Source organism: Labrus mixtus, chromosome 15, assembly GCF_963584025.1.
Source record: "Labrus mixtus chromosome 15, fLabMix1.1, whole genome shotgun sequence".
Taxonomy (NCBI): Eukaryota; Metazoa; Chordata; class Actinopteri; order Labriformes; family Labridae; genus Labrus; species Labrus mixtus.
This window is the reverse complement of record NC_083626.1, coordinates 13,591,420-13,606,315: the sequence shown is the minus strand read 5'-3', so window position 1 is coordinate 13,606,315 and position 14,896 is coordinate 13,591,420. Positions and strand designations below refer to the sequence as shown.

The 14,896-nt window shown below is 38.6% G+C and overlaps 1 protein-coding gene across 2 annotated transcripts in view; it reads left to right on the top strand.

Annotated features, from left to right (window-relative positions):
- cpne5a (copine Va) overlaps nt 1-14,896 on the top strand; it is a 71,595-nt gene that overhangs the window by 47,634 nt on the left and 9,065 nt on the right. For both annotated transcript variants that reach the window (XM_061057461.1, XM_061057460.1), the window contains 4 exons: nt 1,361-1,422; nt 10,853-10,899; nt 11,933-12,114; nt 13,720-13,847. In XM_061057461.1, coding sequence (XP_060913444.1) covers nt 1,361-1,422; nt 10,853-10,899; nt 11,933-12,114; nt 13,720-13,847 — 419 coding nt within the window. The remainder of the gene's footprint in view (nt 1-1,360; nt 1,423-10,852; nt 10,900-11,932; nt 12,115-13,719; nt 13,848-14,896) is intronic.

Below are 14,896 nucleotides of genomic sequence, written 5' to 3'. Positions count from 1 at the left end.
CATAGGTCTGATGTCCAGGTAAAGTCAGTGTGTGGGAAAAGCTGGATGATCAAGACCTATATTTATACGATATAGAAGAGAGGATAACACGCTAAGCACTGCATGCATCTGCATATAAGGGCGGGCCAGCATAAACACAGCGCTGTTCCACCTTTCCGGCTCCAACATTTTAAAGTGGCACCATTACGCCCCTGTAGCACCTCTGTAACTCCATTACCTCTGATGCCGGCTCAGCTGAGGAACTATACGCGCCCCACCTTCATGACATTTACACTGATAGCATTGCAGAACAGAGGCACAGCAGTCCCATTCAGGTCCAGGTCCAGGTTACTGTGGTTGCAGGGAGATTCACATATACTGAATAAAGCACAGACAATACAAACAAAATACAACAAAGCAGGTGCATGATATATGGGCAAAGATGTGGAAGAGCATTAAGTGCGCAGATTCCAATCATAAAATGTAATAAACAAATTGATTTGTAAAAGTTACAGAGCCTCGATCATTAAAATAGTTCAATTCATAGTAAATGAACCATTTAGAAGCATGAAGTCAGCGTCCCAGCATGCTATCTCTGTCCCTCCATATAAGACCCAAATGAAATTATCAACAACCACATAAAGCAACACAGAGAAGAAAAAACATGATACACACACATATCTTATGACTTGATCCTCTCAGTAACGGCTGCCTGTTCTACACTTTAGAACTGACTGAGTCTTCAACCAGACTCATTTTTTAAGATTGAGCTGGTGATCCGCTCAGGCTAGCATGTTGTACAAGGTCTCGAGACCAAACTGTTGCTCTCCGATCAGCTTACTAGACCACCTCATCCCTCATCTTGAACAGGCTATGTTAAATGGTCTTATATGACTAGTAAATAAACGTGTTAAGGTAATAGCCAATGAGAATGCAGACACATCTAAAAACTTCCACTTATGTGGTTGTAAAAACAGCAGGAAAGTGTATTTCATGTCATGCAGGCTTTCCTCCTGAATCCCCTTTAATGTACCATGTGACCTGCGAGTGAAGAACAGTGATGAATGTTTACAGAACAGCCACAGCTTTGTCACTGCCTGAATACTTTGGCTGCTCTTATTTGGCCTGACTCAGTGACTAAAATCTGCAGCTAGTTATCCATCTCACTGATCATCCATCAGCGCACAGCCACACTCATGTTTTCTCAGTGATTGTAGCACTAATACGCCACCCTGACCTCCAGCTCATTTTGTGTGGAGAAGTCATTTTGTGGGTGGTTAGCTCAGAGGTCAGTGTTCATTTATAGATTGGTTCATTTTGCTTTCCGTAATTAACAACCACAAGATAATCTGTTTGAACCTTTTTTTTCTCCTCCCTGCAGGTGTCCTTGATGTCATTCAATGTGGAGTCAGAGCACACCTTCCTGGATTACATCAAAGGAGGGTGAGTCACATGTTTTTCTAATAATTATGTTGTTTCTATTTCTGTGAAAACACACTTTATTTAATTATTTCCTTTATCGCTCGGTCCTGAGGGTAATTATGCAGAAAGACTCAACAAAAATAAATAAAGGCCAATCTCAGCTTGGGAAATGTGTTTAGCTTTACTGTGTGGTCTTGTAAACACGTTTGACATGAGAAGGCTGCAGTAATGACATTTCATTATCTTAAAGTTGAGTTCAGTTGAGTTTAAAGGAACACATTCTTTTGGCAGAAATTGGTCATCATATACATAAGTATAATTTCCCAAGTGCATCATGACCCTTAAATAATATATGTTTGGACATTACCTTAGAATGAGCTCTTCATCTCTACAGAGGTAATAGAGTTCTTTCTCGGAGCCGTTATTTTACTTGGCTCATATTACTGCTTGTGTCTTTATTTGAATAATGCTGCTGCCAATTCAACTGCATCCTTTCCCTGAGCCTCATTTTGCTGAATATACATCGTGCTTCATGCTCTCATTTGTTTACCACCTAACTTAAATGTCCCTGTATTGAATTCTTTATAGATCTTTGTTGTTAGCCACCACAAGTTCTTGTCTGCCTCCAAACTTCCTAAGAAAAAGAAACATTAATGTAAGTCATTGTGTCTTCTGTTGCTGCGTCAGGATGCCAGTGGGGGTTCCACCAAAAACTCAAATAGCAGCTTTGATGAAATAGTAGAATAATAACCAACGTGCATACATGGGGCAGTGAGAGTTAAAAAGAAAACACACCTTAACAAACATCAACATCAAAGTATTAGTGAGTCTTGCAGGCATTGTAAAACATGTCATTGCTGTGACTTATACTTGGAAATAATGTGGTAGAGAATTCATAGTCTGCAATCTAACTGAGAAGAAATACATGCATTATTCAGCAGCCTGGACTGTGTCCTGTGCAGCACAAGCCACCAGCTACATTTCTTTTCACTGTCATGAGACTGATCTCACAGACTGGCCTGGATTTTGTTCACATGTCAGTGAGTCTGGCCCTTTAGGAGAAGATCTTGTCCACATCCACAACAACAGTGTGAATGAATATGAATGACTATGATAAAATATGGAGAAGATCTGAGAGCTTAATTAAAGGCAGCCAACCTGTCACATATGGAAATCTTTCTTGGTGGATCAGTGGCTGCCCTGGTTTTAGCGTTCTGCTTTGCCACTGATGGCTGGGTGTCCCAGATCTGTCCTGGTGCTCACCCAAATGGACACACATGATGTTACCACACAAATGCACTCACTCACATGCACTCAGAGTAAAGGTTTTTGTTTTTTACTTTGCTGGTGTAATTTGTCTCTGAGACTCTGTAGAAAAACAGAGGATGAAAGACAAACAAGAATAAGGTCAAAATAAATATATACTGCATTTAGATTCACATTCCAGTTAATGGGTTTCCTTGTGTTTGTATCTTTTCATATTCATATTTTATATTCATAAAAACCCCAAATAACGCTTATCCAAGTTCTGAATAACCTAAACAGGGGCAGTGGGACTTGCTCATACAAGGACACGTACTCCCTGCTACTGTGAGTGCTTGAGTCATCATGAGTAGGATGGAGAGCTCAAACAAAGGAGTAACAGACAAAATACAATATTTAAATGTTTGTGATGATGGAGATTTACTGGAGTCACATTTGTCTACAATCTGCTGCCACAAGAGGGACAAAAAGTTAAATAGAAGGCCTGTCTGCAAATGTTAAAGCCAACATTATATCAGATTTTTATTCATAAACTGGAACAGATAATGATCTGTATATGTTCAAATTTCATAAAAAGATAATTTTCACAAAAATAAATCAATGTAGACGGCTCATTTTCACTCTGGAAAAATCCTGTTTCCCAAGTTCATAGAGAAAGTTATGACACTAATACAATGGTCAAAGATTTCACTGTCAAGCCATCGTCCCATGAGTTGAAAACAGAGCTGCAGAATGCTGAGAAAAACATTTTCATATTATATCCAGTATCCGCAACCAACAAAATCCAGCACCACAAGAAACATTTCATACAGATGAGCCTGTCGAGCCCTTATACCTCTTCTTCTTACCTTGTCTGTGTTTCCACTGCATTATAAGGTTTATTAGGAGTATAAAATGCTGGAGTTATTGGACAGAAGGTTCGCCTTATGTTGGAATATAAACTAGTAAACATGACCTGCGTATATTCTTTCCCTTAGAAACACTTTCTCAGGAGAAAACTTAAACCCAGTAACTGAAATCTAGAAAAGTACGATACATGTTCAGCTTTTTTTAAGGTGAGAAAACAGTTTACAGCTACTTCCTACAAAATGTATTTCACTTTGAAAGATCTTCTTTCTTATAACAGAAAATGTGACACACACACGTTAGTTCTGATGTTCAGGTCATTTACTACTGGATCTCTGAGCTTTAGATGAGTTTGGAATTGAAATTTTAATAAAAACCGTCAGTATGAAGCTTGAAACAGTGTTTTACCCTTCATGCTCAATAAAAAGTTGTGATCTTCACATGAAACTGTTTCAGACAGAAACGAGAGACAGATTATCACTTTAATCAATGTGACCCAGCACAGGGAGTGAAGCTTTCTGTTGAGTGGTACTTCATCTTTTTGTTACAGACATTTAGAGATGTTAAAAGCTCATCGGTTCTTTTGTATGATTTCAATGATGTGCCCGCGAGAGGGCCTGATGACTAAGACTACTACTTTAAATACACCAGGGAGGGGATTTTTAGAAACATATCTAAAAAGACAAAAATCATTCCATTTTCTGTGTTCTGATTTTTGTCTCTTGAGGTGTTTTAAATCGTCATAAAAGATTTGCTGCAGTCTGTTGCTGTTGCCTCACTAATCGTTTATTAACCGTGGAAGTCCTGGAGTCTCATAAGAAGCTGCACAGATAAGAATATTCAGCCCGGAGCGCTGGTGGCGCAGTGGTTAGTGTGCGCGCCCCATGTATGGAGGCTTTGCTCCTCTAAGCGGTCGGCCCAGGCTTGAATCCCACCTGTGGCTCCTTTCCTGCATGTCATTCCCTACTCTCTCTCCCTGATTTATGAACCTATCCACTGCCCTATCGCTCCATTGAATAAACAAAAAGCCCAAAAATAAATCTTAAAAAAAAAAAAAAAAAAAAAAATAGTCAGCCCTTAAAAACAATGAAGGTTGTTTTCTTAGCCAAATAGTCTCTTAGGCCATAAAGCAAAACATTGACATGTTTTTTTGGGGTCCATTAGCTGTCAAATTTCATTGAAGGATGAAGTAGTGATGTAAATATCCCAAATTTAGATGATTTGATGCTTCATTCACTTTCTTTATGTTAATGAGTTCACCTCAGCACCAAGACCCAATAGACCTCACTTAAATCAACTCAATTAACTAACACACACATTGTTTTTCTCACATTAAATAATAATTTTAAGATAACTGATCAGTCTTCTGACAAGAAGCATGCAGTGGACAAGCAGCTGATTCAATTCCTATCACTGACAGGAATAAAGTTGTTACTGCATCCAAGTATCAACTGACCACATACTTATTATAAAAATAATGTGAGTCTGAGGTGCTGGTGGCCTAGTGGTTAGTTTGTATGCCCCATGTACAGAAGCTTTTGTCCTCGAAGCGGGCGGCCCGGGTTCAAATCCAACCTGTCGCTCCTTTCACGCATGTCATTCCCCACTTTCTTTCTCTTTCCCAGTTTTCCGACTCTATCCACTGTCCTGTCTCTACAATAAAGGCATGAAAAGACTGAAAATACATCTTACTTTTTTTTTATCATCTTCATTGATTGAAAACAACGAGCTGAGAGGGCACCAAGAGGTCTTTATAGGAATCAACAAATACAAAACAGAAACATTTTAATCACAGTAATGAAGGACGTGGTTAGGTTCATTAAGACTATTTCAGGTGTTCAAATGAATTTAGAGTATACAGAAGCTGGCTTCATACTGTATAAAACTGATGCCCTGTGTGGTATCATGGTTATTCTTTCAATTTGATTACAAAGAACAAGAAAAAAAAAAAAAGGAAATTGATTAACTCTTATTTGTGGTTGCTAAAACGAGAGCTATGCATATTTTAAACTTCAATTTATCTTTTTGTACCGTTAATTGAAAATGTAATTTACTTTTATAGACATCTACACTTCTCTATCTCATGACCTCTATGGTCTGAGTTCTATTGATTTCTATGTAAGCTCAGTGATTTAAAACACCTGTCTTAAGCACAATTAGACATATTTGAATTGATAAATCTAGGCCTTTTTTCACGAGTAAGACCGATAAGAGTTGAAACATTGATTCATTTATTGGAAAAATATATTGATTGCATCTGAATTATGCTGATGTGGCATTCTTCTCCTCCCTGTAATATACCGTATATACGAGCCAGCAGCTGGCTAGAGCAAATGTGCACGTTAGCTTATATTCTTTGTAGGCTATCTCTGGATCAGTGTATGTATATTCTAGATAAACAGGCCAAATGTATTACTTGATTCACTGCTGTTTCTATTCTATCTCCATGATCTGTTGAAGAAACGGTGGCTAAAAGATTTAAGACGCAGCTGCAGAGATATCATTCCATGTCCATTCTGCTCAATCAAAAGCAAAATAAAAGATATTGCTTTCAACAGATTCTTGTCTTGCAGCAGATTGCAGGACAGACCGATGAAGAAAATAAACAAGATTACTAGTGCTGGCAGAGGAGGGATGAAATAATGAGCGTGCTGCGTATCCATGATGGGTGAGATTAAGTGTATCCATGGAAAAAGAAACAGCAGGCTTACAGTGGTAGAAGACGGTTCAGGAGGGGGTCAATTTATACTGAAAAGCTTTAAGCTGTTATCCATCTTTATGGAGTCTGTTTTCAACCAAACATTCATCAGATTTACAGTATATCTACAGTATAGGTAAAGCTGGTGCTGTCTCAAAAGGCTTCACCCATTATGAAAAGAAACCACAACTACAACAATGATACAAACCTCATTAGAAACAAAGGTTTGGCCCCACTGGGACGGTCAAGCAATGGGTGCAAGAGGAGAATAAATGCATGTTTCGTCTCATTATAAAAGGAATACAGTTGAATTGACCAAATAACTTCAGAGGAAACAAGAAGCTGATGTTCTCAAAGTATGAACGACACAATTGGTTGAACATTTCCAATCTCGTTTGTAGTTCATTTCCAACAAATCACTCCCACAACACCTTTTTGTAAAGTTATGGATTCTTTGTTATTCTTGCGCTGACAATTTTTAAAGGATGATCTTTTGGAAGTTGCACCTGGAAGAATCATTCTGGTTAAGCAAGAGTCACAAAATACTTCTGAATCAAATTGTTGTTTCGTTCCAACCTTAAATTTGATGTATTCACTCAATCTGCAGAAACAACATTTACAATGTATGAGTTCTGGCACAGAGCACACTGAGTGTTTATCCAATGGATGAGTTGGTTTCGATTTGGAATGTGTGATACTGTAGCTGAGTGAAAATAGATGAATCTTTGTTCAACTCAAATGTATGAAAAGCGAATGGAAAAGTAAAACGGCTGAAATTGAAAGCCTGCCAGACATGCCCTCTAGAGAGACAAGTGGATAAATAGAAGCAGAGTTGTGATTTAAGCCGTAAAAATCTGATCTAAGACCCAGATTGGATATTTACGAGTCCTTCTATTGATTCCTCTGCTTTCATTTGTGTTTGCTTTACTGTTCCTTTTCTAACAGGTGATAACTAACATGGTGCATTTTAGATGACTTTGTAAAGTGCATGTTCAGCAAGCAATTTCTTCTCCCGACACAGCGTCACATCCTGACTGGCTTCACAGTGAATTGGTTATTCATAAATTTTCATTAGCGTTCAATAGAAGCAGAGATATAGTCAAATATAGGCTAATTAAAGTCCAAAAGCCTCACACTGCTCCGATTCTCAGAGGCTAATGAAAGATTTATATTCTTTTCTTCAGATGTCGAATAGTTCTTTTAAATTAAATCTGCAGAGAGATCAGCCGTGTAATGGCTTCTGTGGAGCCTCTATTGTGTGGAGAGCTTATTAAGCTTTAATAGTTTTATCCCACAATATCCTGTTGTTCTGAAAAAGGGAGGAATTGATACTGTTTATTTTACTTAGCGGTCAGACTGCAGCATTTTCACAGGAGCACACCTTAGTCTTTTCCTTGTCTCTCTCTTTCACTGGCTTTTGAGATCCAACCGTTCTTTAAATCAGGAGATGGCCAATGGCAGTGTTTGTCTTCTTGGTTTTATTTTAGTTCATATATAGTGGTTTCTTAATACAGAAAAACAACCATTTAATGGTACAATATTTCAGTTTCTGTGAGATGTATTGCTATATTTTGTTCTGCTTTGATGTTTCATGCTATCATCTCCACACCATCACTCCTTTTTTTAAGTGTACAGGTTGGCAGCGATTTTCTTTTGAATGTATCTACAATCATTTCACACACTGTTCCTGCTTCCGTGTGCACCTGAGAACATGTTTAGGCTGTGCACAGGGCACCTTTTGGCCATTTAGATAAAGTATCTACAGTAATGTTGTTTTTGTCTCCAAAATATTGTGACAAGTTTTCTGCATTAGGAGTCTTCTCTCTACTTGATCTTCCGTTCTTTATTTTTTAAGGCTACTTTTACTAACAAACTAAATATTTTAGAACATCATTTCCACGGGGATAGGGTGAACATGTTCCCTTTACTTTTCAAAATGTCCACTTTCATCATGTCGGTTTATACTAAATTCTCTCCCAACATGATTCTCCTTTTTTTTTAAGATTTATTTTGGGGTTTTTTGCCTTTATTTGACATGACAGTGGATAGAGCAGGAAACCGGAGAGAGAGAGTGGGGATTGACATATGAGAAAATAAGTTACAGACTGGACCCCAACCTGGACCACCCGCTTGGAGGATTATAGCACCCTAGATGGGGCGCGACTTAACCGCTAGCCCATCTGCGCCCCTTCTTCTGTTTCTTTTTGCTTGTAAATTAAATAATTTAATACTTATTTTGATTTAGGCTAACCATTAATATTCTTATTAAAAGATGCTGAGTTTTCTTAACAGAAAAAAATGAAAATCAGAAACTATAAGGATGTCTACTGCATAATAAGAAGAAAAAAGATTCAATAGAACTACTTTTATTTATAATGTAAAATGCAAATTTAAGGATTTAAAACTCCCCAACCACACACACACACACACACACACAAGCCTCTGTAACCAGTTCTACACACCTGTTTATATGTGCCTGCACTCCATTAAACAAAAGCATCAATCTGCTCATTGATGTCTTTTTTTTGGGCTATTTTTCAGCACATGTCGATGAGATCATAGGTGCACTGTAGCTGCTGTCTCTGTCACATCGTTTTACATACAATATCCTACCCAGCGCAGATTGCCAAGGCTGCAGGGATTTCACATTACAAAGACTCCTGCCATATGGTGTTTGTCTAACTGAGAGGGGGAAGTCAATATGACACAGATAGGTTTGTTGCCTATTTTAAACCACTGCAGTGATTCAAGGTGACACACAAACTGGTGGAGCGGCTGTCTCTAGAGCTGAGGAAAACTGAAGAAAAGGAGATTATGATGGAGTTAATTACCATATAAAATAACAGAGTGAGGCCGTCAAGGAAATATGGGACTTAGTTCTACTGTATGTGGGAAAAGTATTGGATCAGGTTGGAGGGGGTCGTTAAAGGCCAGTGTCAGATTAATGAACTGATTAAATGTAGGCAATAGTGCATTTCTTTTAATTTGTCCATGGAGCAACAGATGACTCAATAAGAAAGTTAGAAAAATGAAAAAAAATAAAATGTGAAAGAAAAATGACCTGCTCAAAAGGAAAAATTTAAGGAAAAAATAATAACCTCAGAAAGGCCTCCATCCACTGGTCCTTTCCAAGAAGACCTGCAAAACAGACAACCATACTGCAGCGGCAGTCAAAAGCAATCTGTATTGATTTTGTAGTCTCAAAAGAATTTGTGAGCTCCCAACTGTGCTTCATAAGTGAAATACAGAAAATACGGCAAACCAATGAGCTCAATACAGACATATGTGGGATGGAAGATGTAATACTGACCCCTGTTTGTTTCACAGCACTGCTCTCTAATAGAAAGGGGCACCGCTGAGAATAACATGATCTTTGAACCTGTTCATCCTCATAGAAAAGCAGAACCACAGAGGATTGAAATGTTACAAAGAACACACTGGTCATTTTTAAAGATGCAAAAAAATAACATGTAGACTTTAGATATGAATATATTCTTATAGGAAGTTGAAGAAATGAATCACTAACATGTGCCCAGAATGGAGGCACTCCTCTCACTTAACACGTTAATTGGCTTTAAGTGCTGTAAATGTGACACTGGTCCATGCCATTTCACTCACAGCTAAGCTAATATTGGAGGGTGGACCTCCCTGTAATGCTCTGATGACCTGACTGTAATTGGCAGGTTGACTGACAGTTTCTCCTGTCCTGCGCTCTCCCTTTACTCTAACTCACCATCTTGCTTTTCAAGTCAAACCGTGAAAACTAACCAGAGAAATCAGCAGAGACGGTCCAATTGAGGCAGCATGCCATTGTAACAATTCCCCTTTGTCCGCTGAGCGGTCCGGCTCAATGCTGATTAATGAGCTGGGGTCAGAATCTCCCCAGGAGGAAGCCACCATTATCTTGGATACTGTGCTTGTGGGAATTTCTGAATGGAGCTGAAGCCAGAAAAGGCAATCAGTGTTAATCACAATGAAAGAGCACACACTTCGATATCTGAGCTCCCCATTCCCTACGCTCTACGTTTCTCGGGGGAAACGGGAAAAATCCAGCGGAGACTAGTTAGGCCATGTTTAGTTTCTTAGCATAAGAGGCTCATGAATAAAACATCTCTTATAGTTTTTGGAAGTATTGCAGTACTGATTTTCCAGATTGATGGAAGGGAAAGAAAAACATCCATTTTCCATAGATCATACGATGAGATCAGCCAATGAGGAAAAATATCTTCCTCAGTGTGTTCAGCCAAGAGATTTAGCTAGCTGCAGCAACTCATCCTGTGTTTATGGGGAACATTTTAGAGACTTGTCTGTGGGATGTGTTTGTGATTTTGGCTTTTATTTGTGTGTGGTTAAATCTTTAAATGAGAGACTTTACAAGCTTAGGTCTTTACCATATATATAAAGATTAAGGAAATGTATCCTTTCTCTGTTTCCTAATACCAAACAATAAAACCTGGATAAGATGTTGTACTGATAATAAACCTGGTTGTCAGCACTACTCTGGGTTTTGTTTTGTCACACCTCCTCTCAGATGAGAGATTGAGAGCACAGCGAAACCTGGCAGAGCCTCATTAAACTGCAGCATCGAGCTTTTGCTGCCTCTGTTTTGTTAACAGCATCCTTTCCCTCATTCATCTGTTTCAGGACTCAGATTCACTTCACAGTGGCCATTGATTTCACTGCATCAAATGGTGAGTGTTTTGGTACCATCACCCTGCTCTGCTTCCATTTATCCTCTGATGTACGACTGTGGAGTTTTCCATGAATCAAAGATGGAGCTGGAGTTTTCTTGTAATAGTCTATCTCTTGTCTTGTTAGACTTGTACAAAGAGTAGATAAAGCGTTATAAATGATTAGGATATGCTTTAAGAACAGGTAAAAAAAAATGTATCCTGCTCAAAATACAAGAAATAAATAGGTACTAAAGACATTATAGAGAGGCAAAAGAAATTGAAAATTAGATTTAGATTTTTAATAAATACAAAGAAATAGTCTTTGTTGAAATAGCCAGTGTGGGTATTTAAAGTACTTTCTTTTATATTATGTATATTACTTTTATATATATTTCAAGCTATTTAATACTAGAACTCAATAACTTTTTGAAAGCCTTTTTGCCTTCATTGGATAGGACAGCTGAAGAGAGACAGGAAATGTTTAGAGCAGAGAGTGGGGGGTGACATGCAGCAAAGGGCTGAGGTCGGATTCGAACCCACAGCCGCTGTGATTAGGAGCATAACCTCTGTACATGTGGTGTGCGACAAACCGCTAGACTATCTGCACTCCCACAATTCAATAACTTTTAAAAGCAAATTTTAATCAACTATATTTATCTCTTTTATTTGTAACAACGACTTATTATTAGAGATTGAGCATCCCTACCCACTTTACCATTTAAGAAATTAACATAAAGAATCAGGTCATATATTTGACTTTATTCTGAATCGGACTATTCTACTAGCTTTTTTTTAACTTTTGTTCTTTTTACGTTACTCCTTTTTTCTCTTGCTTCAGTGGAATTATATTTTAATGATCCATCCAGAAATATCTAAACACACAATATAAACCTTACATTCCAGTATAACACTGGGATAACATCAAGCTCCATCTCTGACTCAGAACATCCAATTTAGTCTCCGTTCACACGTGTTTCCCTGGCTGCAGCTGTCAGTTTGGTGTCAGTCTGAGGGTCTGCATCACTGACTCTGACTCCTCTTGTCATGAAAGGAAATCCATCCCAGTCCACTTCACTTCACTACATGAACCCGTACCAGATGAATGCCTATGCCATGGCCCTGAAGGCTGTGGGAGAGATCATCCAGGACTATGACAGTGATAAGATGTTCCCTGCGCTGGGATTCGGTGCTAAGCTGCCCCCTGATGGGAGGGTCTCCCATGAGTTTCCTTTGGTGAGTGCACGATGGATTTATATATTCAGGTTGTAATTCTGCATCAGAATTTTTCCTTTAAGATGAATTGATTCTTCAGAACATGTGTGGGTTCCTAGTGGAGTTTATCACTGGGTGTGTGTGCTCTGTGTATTTATACTCTCTGCAACATGTATGGATAAGTATGTTTTCATGTGCAATATGGATGTGTGCATTTTGAGCTGATTGCTGCTACACCTCCAACATGCATAATTCAGAGTGAATCCCATTTACCTTTTATAGTGCAAATCAGGCTGTGTGAGGCTGAAGGATTCTTAAATCAATGTGGCTTCTCCCTGCCAGCTAATGTTCTCTGCCTGCCGCATAGTACAACCTAATGAGGAGTCTGTCTACAGGGTAATGTCTGCATCACTCCATGTTTCCACTGAAATTAGCAAATTAAGATTCATCTCAGCGTATAATTGAAGCTTCATTCTTTCACGCTCTTGTCCTGTAAGTGTGTTTAAAAGTGAAATTATAGTCCAGGATGAACTGTTTGTCATTCATGTTTTGTTTGTTAAAAACTTTCCTCAAAGTTAAGAATCTTTTAAACAAAAGTTAATACTTTTGGGGGTCAAGAACGCGTTCAAAACATCACTGAGCCCTAACAGCAGAACTCCAAACGTTACATTAAAGATGCAGCACACTTCACAGGGCCTTTCTGCCTTTTCTCGGCCAAGAAGGCACCAACTTCTACATTTATTTCACATTTCTACTACATATATGACCCAATGTCAATACAGATTCATGTTTCAACAGGTGAAGTATCCCTTTAAGTACTCTTATTCTCATTATTAGGCATTCAAAGAGATTACAATCACGTTAATCTAATTTTAGAAGAGAGACTGTAAACAAACCTCTTTTTCCGTACTTTATACGAAAGTCAAATGTCCTCATAATTTCTACAGATCCCAATGGGTTTAATGTTTTCCTTTGCTGCAGTGATGTAGAGGTGTACTCTGCAGTGTGTTACCATAGACTGTTAATAATCATGGACGACACCTGAGTGCTATCACCCATTGGTTTCTAAAGGGCTGTTTTGGAAGCTTCCATATTGGAAATGCTGACTCTACCAAACTTTGGGTCAACATAACAACAGGCAGAGAGCTGGAGCTGAGGGTTTTGAGTCTCCTGACAAACCTCTACACCGCAGCCGCTTGCAGTCAGATCTGTCACGCCTCTAATTTCCTGGTCTTTTGGAGCCGGCCTCAAGCAGACACTCGAGAAACCAACGTTTTTTTGCACTTTCGCATTGGCTTCATTTTTCCACTCTGGAGGTTGCAGCTTGGTCAGTACACTGTGACGTCACTGATAAGATAAAACATGCACGTTCGTTAACACCGATGACTAATGATGGTTGCTCTCGGGGGCTTCAACAGATGAATTTTAAAGTTTCAAACTGTTTTTGAGTCTTGTATAGAGACAGTCTTTACGTTTATTCTCAGACACATTGTGGTACAACTGAGACAAAGGTTGTTCACATTAGCTATTTACTGTTATGTCCCTGTTTTATTCCATTCAGACTGTAATACTATATTGAATACAGTGGTTTATATTCAATCCATGTTTTGTTTTTGTTTTTCTCAGAATGGCAACATTGAGAATCCCTACTGTAATGGCATGGAGGGGATCCTCGATGCTTACCATCAAAGCCTTAAGACGGTTCAGCTGTATGGACCCACCAACTTCTCTCCTGTTGTTAATCATGTGGCGAGGTAAAAGCACACACAGTTGTCCTAGTAAGCATTAAAGAGCACATCTATGCAGAACCCTTTGTAAATGATCTTCCCCCTGATGCACACGTTGTCACGTTTATAAGACAGTGAGTGATGTCTTTTCTTTGAATGGAGATGAACAAATGAAGGGAACATAAACAATCAGCTTCATGCCTGAAATAAAAATAAATGGTTAGCATGCACGTGCAGGTGTCTTTCAGACTGTATGTGGAAGCCTTCAAGTTATTGTATCTAATACATATGTATGTTTGTGTAGGTGTGGATGTGTGCATGAATACAAACTTGCACCGATGACTCTCTACAGGGTTTCCAGCAAACACTACACTATTCCTGCCTTTGAAAAAAGAAGAAGTGAATAGCGTGACTTTAAAGACTGGCCCTACAGATGTTGGTGTGACACATTGAATACACAGCAGACATGTTTTGAAGGATCTAATAAGACGGAAACCGCAGAGAGATTTTTACAAGTCATAGATGTACACTGACCCCAAACTGTTTTTGAATACTGGACTCAACAGTACTCCAAAGTTTTCTGTAGTCGATGAACACTCAGCAGGCTCAGTCTGGGACTTAGGTCTCAGTAATGATGATTCATGACTTTGCTTGTACTTGAATTATAATGATTCACTCTTGGCATCAACTTTAGATTAGATTTCCTGCAGAGTTAACCACAATTAAAAACGACTTCATAAGGAAATAATCAACTTTTAACACCACATCCAGATTTGATAAACACTTGAAAAATGGTTTGTTGCCCACCATTTACACTTGAATCTCATTGAATTAAAAAGGTTTTTATGCCCAATAAATAGTGTCACATTATGTCTTTGAGGATTCTGGGTTGAATGCAATTGAAAACTTTATGCATTTAAACTTGTACAAATCCACTCTACTTGCCCTAAGGGTGCAGTTTGACTAAGGATGCAGTAAAACTCAAGTACTGCAAATTATTCACAAAGATGTTGGAGATCAGGAGAGTCTATGTTCAAAAGATAAAAGTCCATCTTTACATGAACAGTTCTCTTATG